The sequence below is a fragment of the Blennius ocellaris genome (genome assembly GCF_963422515.1).
Source record: "Blennius ocellaris genome assembly, chromosome: 10".
NCBI lineage: Eukaryota > Metazoa > Chordata > Actinopteri > Blenniiformes > Blenniidae > Blennius > Blennius ocellaris.
In genome coordinates, this window is record NC_137659.1 from 20,533,837 (window position 1) to 20,553,104 (window position 19,268).

General features: G+C 45.0%; 1 protein-coding gene across 1 annotated transcript; it reads right to left on the reverse strand.

Annotated features, from left to right (window-relative positions):
* Positions 1–824: 824 nt before the first annotated feature.
* On the reverse strand, positions 825–18,859 carry eif4g1a (eukaryotic translation initiation factor 4 gamma, 1a). Its single transcript, XM_080502882.1, has 30 exons — positions 18,467–18,859; positions 16,532–16,658; positions 16,367–16,453; positions 14,544–14,723; positions 13,853–13,952; positions 11,483–11,628; positions 11,146–11,238; positions 10,297–10,369; positions 9,238–10,200; positions 9,065–9,153; positions 8,794–8,977; positions 8,347–8,480; positions 8,086–8,205; positions 7,499–7,882; positions 7,141–7,284; positions 6,801–7,037; positions 6,496–6,600; positions 5,960–6,271; positions 5,662–5,779; positions 5,467–5,569; positions 4,901–5,295; positions 4,645–4,766; positions 4,278–4,450; positions 4,056–4,181; positions 3,559–3,640; positions 3,358–3,456; positions 2,889–3,032; positions 2,695–2,776; positions 2,434–2,574; positions 825–2,357 (listed from the first exon to the last, which is right to left on the reverse strand). Exons 2-30 carry the CDS (start codon positions 16,604–16,606, stop codon positions 2,176–2,178), a joined length of 5,193 nt encoding a protein of 1,730 aa, XP_080359008.1. The 5' UTR covers positions 16,607–16,658; positions 18,467–18,859; the 3' UTR covers positions 825–2,175.
* Positions 18,860–19,268: the final 409 nt, after the last annotated feature.

A 19,268-nucleotide genomic window follows, 5' to 3' on the forward strand; every position in this document is an offset into this window, starting at 1 on the left:
TTTTACGTACAATAATAAAAGCTTCTAACTCGCCTGTCGAAATGATCTTTGAAAAGACTTCAGTCAAAATGTACTATTTAATGTTAGATTAAACTTACTAATGCTGCAGGTTTAACAAAGGGTTTCACTCTTAAATGTTCGATCTTATTCATTCACCTACTTCAGGTGAAAACGCTTCATAGTTGAGGAGTCGGGTTCTCAAGGGGAAGAGGAAAGGGAGGCCCGATATGCAAGAAGGACTCAAAATGTAACGAGAACCTGAACCGTTATAAGCTATGATATAATGCAATAGAAAATGTAAGCACTGGTTCATTAGGTAACTCAAGTGTTGATTTTTTTTAAAAAATAAAACCCCAAATGTATTAACTGGTTACTAATGTAACAAGACCCAGAGCCCTAAACTTAACTTCTACTACAATAGGTAGTAAAAAATATGTTTCCCCGAATAGTGTAATGATTTCATAACAAAATGAGTCAATGATTTATGGTTTGGACTTGATCTGCTTCAATTATAACACAGAATGAGTTCTAAAAGTTGGTACTCCTTGTTTATGCGTATATATCTATATTCAGCGAGTATTTTTCAGATCTCGCTCAAACGTACAAGATGAAATCTGGAAAAATTGTATTCTGGGTTTTGTTGCAAAAACCAATGCAAATATAAAAGTGTATTAACGCTGACCAACACCCACCTCACACCAGTCACTGGGAGTCAGTGTCGCCAGAGAGATCAATGGTAAACCTGGAAACGCCTGGTCTACATGGTTAGTAAGAAAAACAAAGTTAAAAACAAACGTATGAAACACAATTCAGACACAACTCTGCCAGCAACTTAATAACTCCTTTATTTGCAATGTTCCATTATCTCATTTTCCAGTTTCCGATGCAAAAGAAGCAATAATTTCTTAAATAAAGAAAGCGAAAAAAAATATTTACAAAATTCCAATAAAACTAATAATCAATGGATTATCTAAAGCACCTCTCTGCATCCGGACAACTGTGGTTTCTGCTGGAAAAGGAAACACTGCAATTACATCAGCAATTTATCGTTTCTGAAAAATAAAACAAAAAAAAAAAATGTTTTTTTTTTTAATTATATATTTACAGAACGCTCCTGAAATGAGTTTCCACTTAAAGTAGAAAAGGCTTTCAGATGATGTCTGTTTTTTTTTTTCTGTTACTGTATATATATATTTCATCAAGTCAAATTTTCGGTAGATTTCAAGTTTCATCTGTGATTGGGTCATTTAAGTGTCCTCTGCAACAGCTCAGGTTTTGAGTACAGGAGAGGTAAAAGACGAGGAGTCAGTGTGGTTCACTACTGGGGATGGGAGAGGATGGCTTGGAGGAAGCATTAAGTCCATCCCCTAGTAGTCAAGGTCAAAGGTCAACACGAGTCCTGTTGTTCCTGTCCTCTGCCAGTTCATAATAGGAAACGGGAAGAGAAAATAGACCTTTGCTTTTTAAAAACTCCACCCATCAAATTAAGATTAGTTCTTGTGCATATCTTTTTTTTTTTTTCTCTCTTTCTTCTTTTTTCTTCTCTAACGAACATTTTTATCCACGTTATCATTAATAGAAACACACTTCAGTCATGCTGCACACTCCAGTAAAGGACAAAGACAGAGGCGCGTCGGGTGCCGAGCACGCGTTATGGCATGACGATGCCCAGGTATCGGGGAAGCCCACCACATCACACACCCCCTCCCGTTTCCCTCCCGCAGATCACATGGGATGCTTTAGGCATTAGAATTGTCTGAACGACGAAGACGAGCAGCCCGTTGGTTTGGATTACTGTGACAAGAGTTCCGTAGTGACGTGGGATACTTTACACCTTGTTAACAAGCAATCCTGCTGAATCACTTTTCAAGTTTATTTCAAGAAGACAATTGCCTTGATAAGCAGGTGGGTCAAAATGGAGGCAAACGAGAGAGGGGAGGAGAGAAATGATTGTTTTTCTTTTTTTTTTTGAGTCCATCCCTCAAAAGAAAAAAAAAAGAAAAGAAAAGAAAAAAAAAATGAATAAAGATTTATCCTCATTGAGGATTGATTTGAGTCTGCCTGTCGGGCAACAATGTCCATGACTTTATCCGGCGGCCTGCTGGACCCCGCCGCCTTGACAAAGGGGGCAGGGGAGGCAGCGCCGTGACAGTTCGGTTGGTTGGTTTGTTTTTTTTAGTCCTTGTCAGACTCATCCTCGGGCTCGCGGAGCCAGCTGAAGAAGGCGGTGACTGACTTCAAGGCCACACCTTTGCCCGTCTGCTCTGCAGAGTCTTTGCTGGTCTCCCACTTGTAGAAGGCCTCCTCTTTAATGACGTCTTCGTCGTACAGGGCGTCGAAGAACATCCGCAGCAAGTCTGCGGGGGAGAGAAGGCAGGGGTCAGAAATGTGGAGGGACGGGGTCTTGTTCTCGAGCGCTGGCTGCAGACTCACTTGCGGGCTGCTCCATGTGCACCATGAGAGCCTGGAGAGCGTAGAGAGCCTGCAGCTCTTTCTGCTCGTCACTCAGGTATTTCTGCAGCAGGCTGGCCCTCTTCTTGATCTGGTCAGCGTCTACCTTGTAGGGGTTGGTACCTGGAAATAACAAGAACCAAAAAAAAAAAGTTGGCGTCCACTCTAACACTCTGTTGCATTTTGCATAACAAGGTGACAGAGGAAGTGGGCAATTAAAGAGGCTGTACTCGTCACACTTACAAATGATGGCTGACTGACACACTGATGTCATCAGTGCTCGAACGTACTGGTTGGAAGCAGTCTCCTCCTCCTCCAAGTTGGCCTTAAAAATAATAATAATAAAAGGTTTGAGAGCAGGTAACCCAATCAAAGATATTTTAACACAAAAAAAGAAGAAGCAAATCTTCAGGCACAGGGGCGGTTCTGTCTCTCACCTCCACCCAGTCGATGACACATTCATTGCTGGACTTGTCCTGCAGGAGTCTGTCCAGCTCTTTGCTGAGCTCCTCTGCACTCAGGACCGGCTTCTTGACCACGTCCTTTGACTTGTCCTCTTCTCCCGTCGTGAACTCTACACTCTGAAATTTACAAATAAAGGTTTCCTTTCCGATGTCCAATGACCTCATCACGGTTTTCCATTTTACAGTGTTTAGACTTGAAGGGGTTTACTTGATGTTTTTTGGTCATCATCAAATCAAATATCCTAAAATATTCGCCACAATTTCCAAAAGACAGAGATGCATTCATGGACATTTACTCTGGACTGAAATTTGAAGAACATCTAAATATGTCGAAACTTAATTTGGGAGTTTCTAGTTTCCTTGGCAGGGGTCCTTCGGTGCCCTGAATTAAACCACAGACATGATTTGCAATAGTTCCTCAAACCTGCAGGTTTGGACTTACATGGTCAGTGACAAACTTGTTCACATCTTCATCCTTGGACAAGAAATCATTCCAATTCAGCCCAGCGTCCATCCACAAAGCGCCAACCTTTTTAGGGGTCTGATGAGAGGGGAAAATAGCCCATTGAGTGACTGCAGCTCTCCAGTGTAATCAAGTGGCCGAATCAAGAGTGCACGCAGCTTCTGAGATGCATTTACATACCATTCCTTTGCAGAGCAGCTTGAGGATCTGAACCAGCAGCACGCCGGCCTTCTCCAGAGGCACGAGAGGCTTTGAGATCTCCCTGAAAACACAATTGAACTTGATGAAGTTCACTACCTCAAAATAGATTTGATGTCTTGAGGACCTAAGTTTAAGCTTCACATCATTCATCATTTCCTGAAGAAAAAAAAAAAAAAGTCCAATTCTTTCAGATACTGGAAGAGGATAAATGATGACTCAAAAGGTTTTGTTACACTTGATCACTGTGCGTTGAGAAATCCCAGTCAGGCAGAACATATCAGGCAAAAATAAAGGCAAAGATAAAAGAGCAAGCAAGTAATTAAAAAAAGCAACTTGAGGTCGACGACATCTTTGAGTGAATTGAGCAGAAAGAGGCGAGGTCCAACAGATGTTGGTCAAAAATGTCCAGTTGTCAATCTGGAATCCAGAGGTTTTTTTTAGCCTGGACTCATCACTTATGCCGATGTCCTTCTCACCTGAAGAGCGGTCCCATAGGGATGCCTCCCTCATGGAGTACAGGCGTGATAAGTTCCGCCAGGTAGAGCCACATGTGAGGTATATCTATGGCCATGTCTTCCGCTACCTCCAGGATCTCAAACAGCCTGAAACAGCATAAACGCAGACCTCTCACTCTCAATTCATCGAAATAACCTCGAAATCGAGTCAGCTGTCGGAAAATGTCCTCGTTTAATGCTCACCCTTTGTAGTACTGCTGTGTTGTCAACGCCCCTGCCTTTACAAGTTGGTGCAGCAGCTGGCCCATGCGCTCCCGAGCAATGGTGCTGCGTTCAAGTGTCGACTCCATGCCGGTTCTCACAAACACATAGAGCAGTGAGGCACTATTGAGTTCTGCCACACACTGCAATGCCTCCTGCAGAATGAGATCAACAAGTGTGTCAAAATGTGAAAACATGCATACTGGGAAGACAAAACGACAGCATTCCTTGACACATGGAACTACGAGAATGATGGGAAGTGACATGGTTTTGGAATTCCTCAGGAGGAAACTGGTAACATGCTGTGATGTCTGCTGATAAATGCCGACCACATCGACAGTCTCTGTACCTTTAAGTCATTGATGTGGAGGTACTCTTCAATGATGGCATTCGACTTCTTCTCCACCTCCTCTTCAGTTAGGGAAGGTTTAGACAGAGCCGGGGGAGGAGTTGGTGCGCTCTCGCGCTTGACTGAAGGAAGAGAGTATAAAGACACCATGAAGCCGATTCTTTTCACTTGACGAATTATTAAAATGACAAAGCTTGACAATTGTGTATCGACTACTGCTTGGTGGAATTTACTCTTGCTTCTCGGGGCTTCGTACCTGGGACATCCTTGCTTGCACGCCTGTCCCGACTTCCTCTGTCTTTGCTTCCCCGGTCTTTGCTTCCCCGGTCTTTGCTTCCCCGGTCTTTGCTTCCCCGGTCTTTGCTTCCCCGGTCCCTGCTGCCTCGGTCCCTGCTGCCTCGGTCCCTGCTGCCTCGGTCCCTGCTGCCTCGGTCCCTGCTGCCTCGGTCCCGACTGTCCGTCATGCTGGCGACCCGCCGCACAGGTTCATTTGTGGCCCGACTGTCTCCCCCTCTCCCGCCACGCTCCTGCGACTCCCTGCTGAAGCTGCGCTTCGTGATTTGGCCGCCTTCGCTGCGGTCAAATCTGTCAAACCGATCCCTGTCACGATCAGCCCTGTCTCTGTCGCCACGTTCACGACTGGAACTTGATCTAATGAATTCAAGAGAGAAGGTTTACAAAATCAAAAAAATTAAAAAATGCAATTCATTACCATCAATTAATGTACAATAAAACTGGTCCCTCCTCCTTCAGCCAACACTGGAGGAAAGTGAAGCAACATGATTTCAAGTCATGGTGAGAACGTTCGGCCCTTGTAATTACCTTTGAGGAACTCTGCGATCAGAGTCTGATGACGACAGCAAGGAACCGGACTGCTGCAGGGCTGAGAAGCGGTTCAGAGTACTGGTAGCTGGACGCCCCGAGTCTAAACAAAAAAACATAGCATCAAATCAAACTTCTGAGGCAAAATCAAAGTAAGCCATAATTTTTTTTTTTTACATCAACAGAAGGTTTTACCCTGCTCGCCACTCGCTGGTTTAGCTCCACTTCCTCCACTACTGCCTTTTCCCCAGCTACCCCACATGCCTTTGCCTCCAGGAGCCAACAGCTGATTGTTGAAGTCCATTGCACCAGGCTATAGCAGCACAAATTACATTCAAGTTAAACGCATCAGATATTAAACGTCACAAGTATATATTCAAGCTTTTAAGACCAAGCTAAAAAGCTAAGAGAAAAAGCAGAACAAAGTAAAAGTTGAACCACTATATGACTGCACTAATGTGCTTTGAAGACCTAAGAAAAGCTGGGAACTTACTTTTGTGATCTTGCTAAGGCGGGTGGTATCAATGGGTCTATTCTTTGAGATGGGCACCGTGTTCCACCCTTCATCCTGAGGCTGGCTGATGCGTCCGCCTCCTGCATTGTGGGGGCCCCGGCCTCCCATGCCCCCTCCCATTCTGCCTCCTCCGCCGCCGCCGCCACCGCCACCGCCACCGCCACTCTCTTTCTTTGAGAGGAGCTGCTGCTGAACTTTGATCTGCTCCCGGTGCTCCTCCAGCTCGGCTTCTTTGTGGATCTGGTCAATTGTTTTCGGACCCTGGTCTCCTCTACGAGGTACCCAGTTATTCTGTGGATCGGAGAAGAAACGTCATCAAGATGTACCAACCAGTAAACTTTCACTTACAAACTGAATGAGTGTCTTTAATGCCCTATACTCGCTGAATTTATGGTTGTCACAACAAAGCCTTTTTTGTTTTGTTTTGACTCAAAGGACAAAAAGAGGTCGCTCCACCTTTTTGGTTATCAAAATAGACGCTTGGTTTGAATAGCTGCTGCTGCTGGAATATTTACCCTTCTGAGATCCAAGACATCCTGGAGCATAAAGCGAATTCTGGATGACGTCTTTCTTTCTTTGATGATTTTGTCCATCTGGTTGAAATACTGGTCCATACGAGGCTGTTGTAGAATGGGGGGAAAAAATGGCCTTTATGAGTCATGGAAACAAAACCAAAAAGTTATATATCTAACAAAGAAACTTCTCCTCAGTTCCTCAATCCATCACTAATCATCAGTGGCCCAGACACGTGGCACAAAAATAAATGTCATCACTGGAGACGTATTAGATTCCGAAATGCGTCTGTTCCTCGTGACGTTACCTTGGCCTTCTCAAAGTCCAGATCTTTGCCGATAGTGGAGAGTAGTCTGCAGAGACACTCCAGAGACTCTTCATCGTGGTTCTTCAGTAGTTTCACTACGCAGTCATGCATGATGGCTTCAGTCAGCATCTTGAGCTTGAAAAGCTCGCCAATGAACTTGATGTTGCCTAGTGATCTGCGTCGAGCCTGGTCTCTGGCCTCTTCCAGCTCAACCCGCAGTCGCTCCCGCACCTCATCCTGGTGGTGGATACAAGTGCATCTTTGTGATTAGTGTCTGAAGTGAAACCATCACTCGAGCCAAAAATCACAATCCCTCTTTCACACTGAATATTCTGACAACCTTGGCAGCCTCCATCTCCTTCTGCTTCTTCTCAAAGATCTCGTCGTCATCCTGGTCCTTCTCAAATTCCTTCTGGCAGCGGTTGAGTAACAACTTGCGGAAGTTCACAAATACCCCTGGCTTGTCGGGGGTGGGGACTTTCAACTACGGGAAAGCAATGCATCAGTTACGCGGCATTCACACCAAACAAAACATTGACGTAAAAGGAAATTAAATATCTATCAGGAATTTTGAGATTCAAGTGAGCTCCTTCAGATCCTCAGTACCATCACGAGCATTCAGTGGCCCAGACACGTGGCACTAAACTGAAGGAATCATTGAAGCAAACAAAAAAGGACTTCACGCCCACTTGACTCACCCCAGAGAGGCAGCGGCACATGTTGGCGTAGGCCACAGAGAAGTTGGGCTCCGAGATGGCTTTCTCAAAGATGAGGTCGATGGCTCCCTTCAGCCTCTCCTCGGTGTCGATCTTCAAATCGGTCACCTGTTTCATCAGCTCCTGAAACTTTTGCGGGGTCAGCTTGTTGAGGATGCTGCGAAGTCGCTTGAACAGCTCCTGCGTCTGGCCGGTTTCTGAATTGTCGGTTTCAGTTTCCTCTGGGGCGCGGCTGCGGGTGACCTTCTTCGCAGACGGCTTCCAGGCCTTCTCGGCCTTGTTGAGTTGCACGTCTTCGGTGATGGACATGGTGATTTTCCGGGGCTCTTTGCGCTGGCCTTGCTGAGAGCGACGTGCACCAGGAGGCTACAGACACAAGAATTGCATGGATTTGGTGAAAAGTTAGATCAGAAGCAATGATGGCCGTGAGATTTGGGTAACATTTATGAACCTACTCAAAAAAACCATAAAACAAGACAAATCCCTCACCACTGCTGTGGATTTTATGCATATGAACCAGTCTTTGTCACAAATCAGCCAAGTGTCGGGAAAAGCAGGGAAACACTTACTGGGCCTCGAGGTCCTCCCACTGTTCTGGTCCCAAGGTTTCCCAAATATGAGGGAGTGAAATCAGGACCGGTATTCATCAGCCGAGCTGGGTCAACCGGCCTCAGCGGAGTCTTGTTTACCTGAGATCAAAAAAAAAAAAAAAAAGAGAGAAATTGTCTGAGTTCTCCTCTTATAATCGGTTTACTATGTTTAACTGCTCGTCGTGGAAATTGGGTCAATTCGTAGATATATGAAGCTCTTTGTTGCTGAAGGTCACCTACCTTGTCCAGGACGACGTCGCTGATGATTGGCAGGCCCTCGGGTTTATGCATACTGGCGCTGCTGAACTGGAATTCAAGAAGGAACGCGCGGTCGTACCTCTTTTTGTCTTCTGGGTTTAGCGGTTTCCATTGTTCTGATCAACGCAAGGAGGAAACGGGTGAGAATGCAAAAGGTTGAACTAGATTCAATAGTTGCTTTTCTCTGTTCAAAAAGGTGCCAATAACCACTTCAGCGGAATAACAATGCTCTTTAGTCAAACCACAAAAAGATGACAAGATAAAATTATGTCCAAAAGTCTTCAAATATTCATCATGCATTTTGTTAATGCATGATGAATATTTTAAAGTTTTATCTTCTCGTGTGCTACTTTTATATGTCACAACAAAACCTCCACAAGTGTACTTTACAACTTGTGTACCCCTTTATTGTTGAATGTCATAACTCACCTGGTTTGTACTGATATTTCTTTTCACTTGGCTCAGGCGAGTCTGTAGGCCCATCAGGCTCTGCGTTCTGCTTGTCTTCTTTTTCTTCCCAGGTCTCGTCTGGCACTTCAGCGGGAGGCGCGGCTGGAGCCGGAGGGTTGGCCTGAGTGGACGAGGGTTCAGACGCAGGTTTGGCATCCTGCTCCTGCAAACATGGAAAGGAGGCAAAGTATTTACAAAAGTGGCTCTGAAGCCCTGTGTACACTTTTAGATTATCTGAGATGGTACACACCTCAGTGAAGGCATCCAGGAGGTCTCCTATGGCCTCCTTCTTGTTGAATTCTTTCATGTTCTTCTTCTTCTTTGGCACAGACGTAGCAGCTTGGAGAGGAAAAACAACATGTTTATTGCACTTGACAAGGATGTGATGGTGTACTACCGAAGTAAATACAAATTTAGGGTTACCTTGCATAGTAGATTCCTCTGGGCGGCTAACAGAGGCAGGAGCTTCTTCACTTTTTTTCTTCAACTCCAATTCTTCCTCTTTCTTCGGCTCCTCAACCTCCACCTCCTCCACCTCCTCCATCTCCTCCACCTCCTCCACCTCCTCCACATCCTCAACATCCTCAACCTCCTCCACCTCGGCTGGTGCTTCCGGTTTAGCCACCGGTGTGATTTCCTGAGATTGAGACACATCGGGTTTGTCGTGGGGCGTAGTGTCTGTAAATGCCATATCCTCACACAGGTCTTCGGACTCCTGAGGAAGGCCGTTGGACAGAAGCGGCTCTGCTTTTTCGACAGGTAACGGTTCAGGCTCGGGGGCAGAACTCGGTTCAGCGTCCAGCGTCGGTGGAGCAGCAGGTTCTTGAGGGGAGGGAGGCCGCTCGGCGACTTCTGCTGCCGTGTCTGTTGCCATTTCTTCTTTTTCCACATCGACGGGGGCAACCGCTGCTGTGGCATCAGCAGATGTCTCCAACTCTGGACTGGCCACTGGCTCTTCTATCTCCAATGTCTTCACCTCCTTTATTTCTGTTTCCTCTTTCTCTGGTACCTTCTCTGCAGGAATTGGTGGACTCGCCTCTGGTTCCTCCACTTTCAGAGGAGCCTCTTGCTCTGCTGACGGTCCAACAGGAGCATCTACAGTGTCAGAGACGACGCTAGTGCCGACTTCACTCAATGCCTCTGGAGGAGGAGGAGTGGTGGTGGTGGTAGGGGCTGTTGTCGCAGGGAGGACTGGAGCCTGCTGCTCATCTATCAATGGCGGTGGCACTTCAAAAGCAACCGTAGACTCTACAGGTTGTGTAACGAGCTCAGTAGGCAGAGCTATTTGACAGTCCGTTTCCTGCTTGGCCTCCACAACTGGCTGTACATTTACAGGAACAGGTGGTGGTGGGGTCTCAGCACTAGGAGGAGGCTCTGTGTTTTCATCTGGACAGAATGAAACAAGCAATAATCACACCCTGACAAAAGTTGGAATATGCAATTTGCATTGTCGAGAGAACCAAGTCTGAAAACTGTCCTCACCTCTTATTGTCACTGCAGTGACAGGTCCTAAAACTTCACCGTTCGTCTGTGGAGGACTTAAATCTGGAGAAGCCTGCAAAAGAAAACAAGTGTTAAAATTGTACCAAACAAAAAAAAAAAAAAAGCGTGTGGAAGGCTATTCCATAATAAAATATGCACACATATGAATTGGAACAAAATTTGAGTGGCTCACACTAAACTTGATTCTACTGTTATGTTTAGACTGCACTACAAACAGAAAACTCTTTTCTTCATCCATTATTACCAAATCAGTGACTTACAAGTTAAGGCAAACTAAGCACTATGCTCAGAACATCTGCACTTCTGTGTGTGTGTGTTTGCTTGCTTTGGCTTCACTTTATTTGTTCTGAAAAAACTGACAAAGGCCGCGCTGATTATAAGATGTTAACGCAAAGACGTAAAAACACACAATCACCTCTGTGAAAAACAAACGGGTTGGGACTTGGGGGTGAGGGGGGTAAAGAATTCTAAAGGAGTGCTTTGTTTTCCCCAACAATGTGGGCTTTGTTCATATAGACTGACTCAAATGCTCAAATGTCTTTTTTTTTTTTTTTTAAATAAAGAAATTAAAAAAAGTGAACAACAGAGACCACATGATCTCTTGACGTTATAGGCAGGCTGACAATTAGTCGAGTCAAAACACAAGTCAGACAAACCTACCAAAATACACTGAATAAAGTTCAACGGATAAATCTTTCCATCTGCCACACAAACAATGTCTGCCACTCTTGGCACCGATGACAAATTTAATTTCTACAATACAAACTACACCGTTGTTCTTCAGAACTTAAACCAAAACCAGTCATGACAAACTCCTGCTGATCGTACCTGTGGTGGAGTTGGGGTTGTGGTGGACCTTCCACCAGACATGATCTCCTCTGTGATGTCACGGCCACCCTGGTTGGGATCTCGTATTCTTATCTAGCAGAAATAATAACGACGCGTTTAAGTTCAACAACGCCTGCAACCAACATTAATATACAAACTGCATGAACCCATCGAGTCACTGCTGACCCACAGCTGCCACCAAACATGACAAATGGTATTGTTATTTTCACGTAAAAGGGAAAGTTCCACATTCAACAGACAGCACACTTTCTCTCCATTCTTTTTTTTGGGGGGCCTCAGACAAGAGGTGCGCGGTTCTTTTGTTGGGACACACTACCGGTTTGCGTTCCCTCTTTGGTGGGCCTTGTGACTGTGCCGGTGGCGGCTGGGGAGGCGGAGCTTGTGGCTGCTGCTGGGCAGGGTTGATCAGGACCGGTGCGGCCTGGACAGACGGGGTGTACTGTGGCTGAGCTGGATAGTATGCTGCAAAGTGAGAACGAAACAAGAAAAACCATCATGAAGTGAAAACAAACACAAAAAAAATGAAGTCCAGTCAAGATTTCCATGTTACAACCATTCAGTTGAGTGGAATATTTGTGACGTTTTCTTAGGGGAAGAAAAAATAAAATAGAGGTTGGAGGGAACGCTTTCACAAATAGGTCTGTTAAAATATAAGGAGGAGCATCTTGGATTGTACCTGAAAGTTCACGAGATGTTTATGCATTAAAATGTATCAGCCGTTCTTTTGTGTCGAGTCTTCATTAGGATAAAAACTGAAAATGACTCTCACGTTCGTCTAAAACACGAGCGCTGCACTGGACGCTTGCTTTGCCTTATTTGGAGCGTTTTTTAAATAGAAAGCCCATTCTACACTCCGTGCATGAATGATCATTCATTTAGATTAAAAACCACCCGTCACTGTAAGGTTCATCCACTGGGCAACAGGCAAGTTCAAGGAAGGTGAGACCATGACTGTAAATTAATGATTCATTATATTACTCAAAGACCTGTGATTTCTCTCTAAAATATACTAAAATACTTGCCATAGGCTTGTAGATTTTGAATTTTGTACTGTAAAGTAATATACATGACCCTTCAGTATTTTTGTATCGGTTACTTTCACATTGACGCGCTTACATCAGTCTATATGGTTATAATTCAACCTTTATGTTAATATCAAACTTTTAAGCCACCCTTTAGCAAAAACTTTGATTACTTGAATTTTTTGGGAATATCATGCAATATCAATTTGCAAAAAAAAGAAAAAAAGAAAAAATAAGATGCAGAGTCAATGTAGTTTGATGTAACAATACCATTCTGGGACTACATTTAAAAGTATACAGTACACATGCATGTCATAGTATTCAAAGGTAATAGCGTCAATTTAATAAAGTACATCTAGATTTAGACGTTTGACCCGAGACCGTGCAGCTGAAACAACAGAGAGGGAAGGCTGCGGACAGCCTGTCGATAACTTTATCTGGCATAATGGAACCTGCCCACTGTGGATTCTCTGCAAGTCACCGACTGCACGTGTGTTACAGAAAAGGGGGAGGGGAAGGGGGAGGGGGGGGAGGAGGAGGACATTTATGGACACAGTTAGAGACGGGAAGTGCCACAGAAATTTTTGCCACTGAAGCCTGCCGACCACCACACAAGCTCTCTCTCACACACACAAACACTACTCACCGGGGTAGCGCTGGGAGGTGAGAGGAGCACCGTGGAGAGAGAGACGGCCGTTCTCTCGCCCGCCCCCTCTCCCCCCACCACCCCGCCTCTCCCTCGCAGCAAGAGAGGGCTCTGAACCAACGCAGCAAAGGAGAGGAAGGGAGTGAGGGACGGGAGAGGGAGGAAAGAAGGAGAGAGGGCAGGAAGAGACAGATGCAGAATGAGTTAATGAGAGGATCCAGAGGAAGCAGGGTGTTAAGAAGGTCCCATGAAATGAGAGACGCCCTTACTGTACTCTTATCTCGTGTTCCGGGCTGCGTTTTTATTTCCGAGGCCAATTATTAAATCTTTTCATTTACATAACTTCATAGAGAGATTTGGTTTTGTTCAGTAAACCGTTTAACTATGTATAAAAGCCACTTTTAAAGCCGATGAGGGCAATTTGAGTTGAACTCACCCAATCCTCGGCAGGAAGTTTCTCTACTCTAAATGGGCATTTGCAGCAGTAACACGAGACCAAAAAAAAAAATTTGTTTGGGTAGGATTAAGTCCTTGAAATAAAAATAAATGGAGTCTTTTTTTGTCTTGCACTCTGGTCTCCACTATTTTTTGTCTCATTATGATCAAAATGAGGCTCCTGAGAGAGGTAAATCCAACCCAACCCTTGCTTCTGTATGCAGACATTGAAGAAGAAATGATGGTCCCAAAGGCATTTCATGGAACCTGTAAGGCAGTGTCAGGTGAGACTGCAGATAGAAAGAACACAGGCCAAAGCAGAACCCAGCCAGACCACATGCAACTGGCAGATCACCACACGCAGCCGTTTGGACCAAAAGAAGCACGACACACAGCAACCAGCCAAGCAAAACCATGACACACACACACACATACACCAAAAGGACAAATATGTCAACGTTTTAATGTAAATCGAATTCTGGCGATAAGAGAGTTCATCAACCAAAATATGTGGTTGTGCTTGGCCGTTCCTGCAAGTACTAGTCTAAGAGAACAAAACAAAACCAAAAAAGAAAAGCCTTACCATAACCGGGATATTCTGCAGGGCTGGTTCCGGGGTAGAATCCCGCTGAACCGCTTGTCACAGGATACTGCTGGGTAGGAGGCATGTAAGGGGTCCGGTACTGCAGAAACATGACAGGCGGTTCACTTGAGAGAGCGTCAGGGAAATCGATGCCACGCGAACATAATCAAGTGTTTGAAGGAGTTGGTCAATTTGTTGTAAACTATATTTCTTGCCTATTCAACAGCAAATAACTACACTATCACATCTTTATTAAACCATCAGAAAGAAAAAAGCAAAACAAAGTTTCAGATTAAATACATTCAGAATAACATTGCACCGCAGACACAAATCCACAATAGCCTGAGGCAATATCAGAAGCTGGCTTGTGCAGTTGCGGTTCTTTTAAATGCAGAATCGGTCAACTCTGTGCAGGATGAGTCATTCGACGTTTTACATTCAGGCAAAATGAGGGAATTCGATGTGAAAAACACTACAAACTGGACACCATACGAAAGTCAAAAAAACACTGGGTATATGTAATTTTATGATTCGATCCATAACCCATAATGCAACTCAAGAAGCTCAACGTGTTCAAGCTGGCGTTTCTACTATTCAAACGATATCATGGCCCATAATCAATTCCCGTCTTGCACAGGCCTTTGTGGTGCTATGATAAGCCTGCACGTGTGATGCGGGGATTCGGACCGACCTGCCCAGGTGGGATGAAGTAGCCCTGAGGAGAGCCAGCGAAAGGCAGCTGCTGCTGGGAAATCATCATCATCTGCGAGCTGGTCGGGTAGACGTGTGTGGGTCCAACAGGGCGAGGGCCGCTGCTCGTCTGTACTCTCGGAGCACTGGCGGCCATGGTGGGTCTGTTCGGGTAGTAACTCTGCCAAAGAGATGAAGACGGGAGGAACAGACATTTAGAGTGCATTGTAACAGGAGCAAACTTGTTTTGTTTCTACACTTAGCGTCTTACTATAATAGTTCTAACCCTGGTCTTAAATGTTGCAGCACTTTTACTTGTACGAGCGTGTTCTCTTGTGCACACGCCCCTAAACTCAATAGTATTGCATTCGTAGCATGAGGGTAAAACAAGTCTAAGTTTGAGCTAATGAGGAGAGTCATCCCTGCCTGCGACACTGACATTAGTGCAAGCTAAGAAGGTTGTTTGTGGGGGGGGGCAAGAGAAAAGCTGTTACCTGTAGCGCTCTGTATCCACCCTTCAGCCGCGCAACACATGAGCAGAGAGCAAGAGAGGGAGTGAGATTAGGGTGAGAAGGAAGACGCGAGACAATGAGGAAGGCTGAGATTGTAAAAGAGTAAGAAGGAAGAGTATGAGAGAACAGAGTGTCAAGCAGCCACACAACAGAAAGCGCAAACAACCATGGATGCACATGCAACCCGGTACAATATTCCCAGTTCTGCGGGCCTTGCTTCCGAATCCAGAGAATCATTTTAAAGACCGCGAGCAGACACATTAAAATACAGCGGGAACAAAATAGCCCTTTTATCTTTCACAAATATGTGATAATCGAAAACCACAGTGGCCGATTACAGTTTGAGCCAGGGTCATCCACTGGGGATTTTAATTAGCACGTAAGAAAATGCTGGAAATGATAGCAAAGTCCTTTCTCGTGTATGCAAACGTTTGCTCATGGCAATGCTCCAACATTTGTTTTTTTGGCCTTGATATTTATTAACTTTGGAATGTGGCTGTATTAGTCTTACTACCAAAAAGGGAATAATTTTGTCATAAATTAGGAAGCTACTGTTTGAACTGCGCTTCACATTGTAGCTCTGCGATTGAGCATGCACCTCCAGCTTAATGTCACATATTTCAGACTGTTATTGAACAGCCTTCAGAGATTTTGTCAGACCCATGCTGCACTGTGCAATAAAACCACATCAGCGCACTAATTTTAACTTAAGATTCTTTCTTCTTCTTTTTTTTTTTTAATCAAAAGGAATATTTCATAACATTAAGCCACTTAAATCAACGTTTTTAAACACATAGCTGGCCTGGAAAGTGAAATAACATTGGAGTAAGGTCAGGATATACAATTAATTAAAGATGAGGTCAACCCTGATGGTAAAAACGGTGACTTAAAGGTTGAATGACTATTCACTACATAGAAAGATACATTTCCAAAGCGAGTCAATTCAATTCTGGAGACATTTATAATAAAAACAACAACTGAGGTTTATCAACAGAATGCTTGACCTGTGAAACCTGGAAGCATGCATTACAATAAAGAGACACGGGGGGGGGTTTCGAGAAAGTAAGGGGTGTTAGTACCTGTTGGTGTAAAGTACGGGGCCCAGCAGCAAACTGGGAGGACAGCAGAAGAGAGGGAAGAAATCAAGGTTGAAAGTGAAGGAGAGAGATAGCACGTAGCCAAAAGCACACACGTTTAGCCAAAGCATTACAGCACGAGAAGCCAAATCGGAGAGCAGGAAAGACCCGAGTTCCTCAACGATAGCAGACGTCCAAGAAAATTAAAGCAACACTAAAGACTAAATTAGACGTACCTGTCTTGGCTGTTGTGCAGAGTTCATTTGCGGTGGTTGTGGGGTGGCAAAAACCAGAGAGGGAGGCTGCCCTGGACCGTAAGCGGCCTTGAGGGGAGAAGAATTGGTTACTCAATGTAAATCTCACCAGACTGAATTCATGTAGACCTGGTCAGTGGGTCTTACCTGAGTCAATCCCGGGGAAGGGGCGGGGTTTGGGACAGAAGCCGGTCCCGTTATAGGCTGTGGTGGTTTGTTCATTTCACGTTCTTTTATGGTGCTGCATCAGGTTGGCGGTGTGTTGCCAGCCTTTCTGTACAAGATGAGAGCAACAAAAATATATATTAAGTAGAGTAGAAATGGCACAGTATATTAAAAACAAGATAATCACACACCTATTAGTTAAATATCCAACACTATACAAAGACAAAAAAATCTTGTATGACAACATCTAACCAAGCGCCAAGGGTGTGGTTTGTGGTTTCGCCTATGATAACACTACCACCTCCCAAAAACCCTTGTTCACTTTCAAATCGCCTTGCTTATGAATGAGGTCTCATGTGCAATTAGAGCAGTTACGACTACCCTCCTCAACTCTTTATGCAAATCTGCTGAGCAAGTTTGATTTTGAAAAGCTTCAGGGGAATTTACCAACTGGACAAAAAAGTTTTGAATAGATTACGTTTCAGTGTGTACCTGTTTAATTTTTAAGAATTATTGATAATTGTAGAAAATGTCCATTCCATTTTAAACAGTTTTCTGGCACATAGACATTTTAGATGCTATTTTAACTTCATTGTGTCTATCCGCTCACGACAAATGGTAGTCATCCGGGATGCAACACGACATGGTTTGCATGTTGCAGATTCATGACTCAATCGACAGAGAACTCAATTATTCTCAGCTATTCAATCATCCCCACATGTCACATCTATCCATCTACCGCATCAACCCAAGTTTGACTGATCAGTGGCCCCGTGTCGTTTCACCACATGTACCCACCACCTCAAATACTTCAGTTTACGCACAGACAAAATCATCTGTACAATCGGAGGGAGTGTTCGCAGTGGGAGCTATGGGACTTAACGATACCTCCACTGGCGGACGTGTCACGCACCGTTCACCTGGTTCGGTGGCACAGGAACCTCTCGTGAGCCGCTGAGCGCCATGCTGCCTTCAAACAGCCCAGCAATGCTGCTGCCATATGGCCGAGCAAGGAGTGGTGTCTGACAAAGTCATCCGCCACGATCGCGCACTTGCGATGGCTCGCGCGGAACAGATCGGCATTATAAATTGGTCGACATATAGGAAACGTGGTTCAAGTGGCCGACGAGCGTGGCTCCACTCCCAGTCCGGCTGCCGGCTAATGTTACGTGTCCCACTAACAGACATTTTACTCAGCGACGCTACGTGGCCGGCTCCACATTTAACCTTACTGCGATTGAGCCTTTCTCTGCAAATACCATCGCGCTTTTTGGCGATATTTTCAAAAAGCGAAAGGCAGGACACGGGGGGAGTAAAATGTGCCTGATGTTAACGTTATAGAGCTCGATGCCGGTTTAGTTTCAGTGAAGCTATTGTTGGTAAGCTAGTAGTTTAGCCCAGCCCTGTCCTCCCGTACAGGCTGCAATTACAGGCCGACCGAGCTCCAGGCTCAAATATAACCACGAATCTATCAAATATGTCTATAAATAATACGATGCTCTAAATAGAAATTATTTTGGACTTGGATTGAACTCCTGGCAACAAGACGTTGCTTAAAAAGTCCAGTTAAAGTGGCCTAAAAGCTGTGAAAAGGTTAGCCTGGCGGCTAACGCTGCTCGAGCCTGCGATAACGACTGGCCGGAGGAAGATTAACAGCCGGAGCGACTAATCAGATTTATCGACTTCCCATGACAATAACAGCAGAAAACAACGTACAAAGTTTAAATAAGTTATCGTAGCAACGTGGAACACTGAGATTAGACGGACATTTCCACATTTCTGTATCGCCGAGTAGTGAACTGAGCGCCTGGGCCTGCTCATCCAGCGACCATTAGCCGAGTTAGCCGGAGTGCCTTTGACAAAATGATGCCCCGCTCCGGGGGCAGCGTTCGGCGGCGCCCGGTGGTTTTAACTCACCGGGAATCAGCAGTGTTCACGTCGGGGCAGGTCGGGGATTCGGGTGGTCAACTTCTCCAGTTGAAAGTAGTGTCGTTGCGGTTTCTTCGTCCTCTGCTGAAGCAGGAAAAAGTGATGCCCTTCTTGGCTGTTGACTTAGCGGAGCTGGTATGCTAACCGGCGCTCCGACTGTCACTCCCGGTTTAAATCCCCGAAAGTGTCAGCGCTCGAAATCTAATAATACAGCTCTGCGAGACTACTGCTGACTACTCCGATGGCTCCGGTGTAAGCCTCTGGACCGGAGGTCCATGATCAAGGCGTCGATGGTGACGGATTGCCGGTTGTGGATGTACCGTGTATCGCGTTAGCGGCTCACAGGGAGGCCATAGTGCGATGTTGCTGCTGTGTGGAGCCGGTGAGCCTCCGAGAAGCATGGGCGACTTCCGGGGAAATTAAAACGTGATGCTGCTTCCTGGGTCACGTGACGCTGGAGCTTCTCTCTTCTGATTCAATCAGTTCTAATCTGCAGACAGTGCTGGGTCAGGAGAAACTCACTTTGAGGCTTTGTGATCGATGGTGCTTGCAAGTCTGCAGTGGAAAGAAAACAAGATAAAACACGAGGCAAAAATAAATAAATTTAAAAAATCCCCTCCATGACCATGTGACTTTAAACGTTTTGCATGATAAACATAGGTCTCAAGCAGTTGTCTATTATGACAAAAATGAGAATAGAATAGAATACCTTTTTTTATTTATGATTTTTGCAGCCAAAATGACAACAACAATAACAAATCCCGATAGAATAGAATAGAATTGTCCCGAC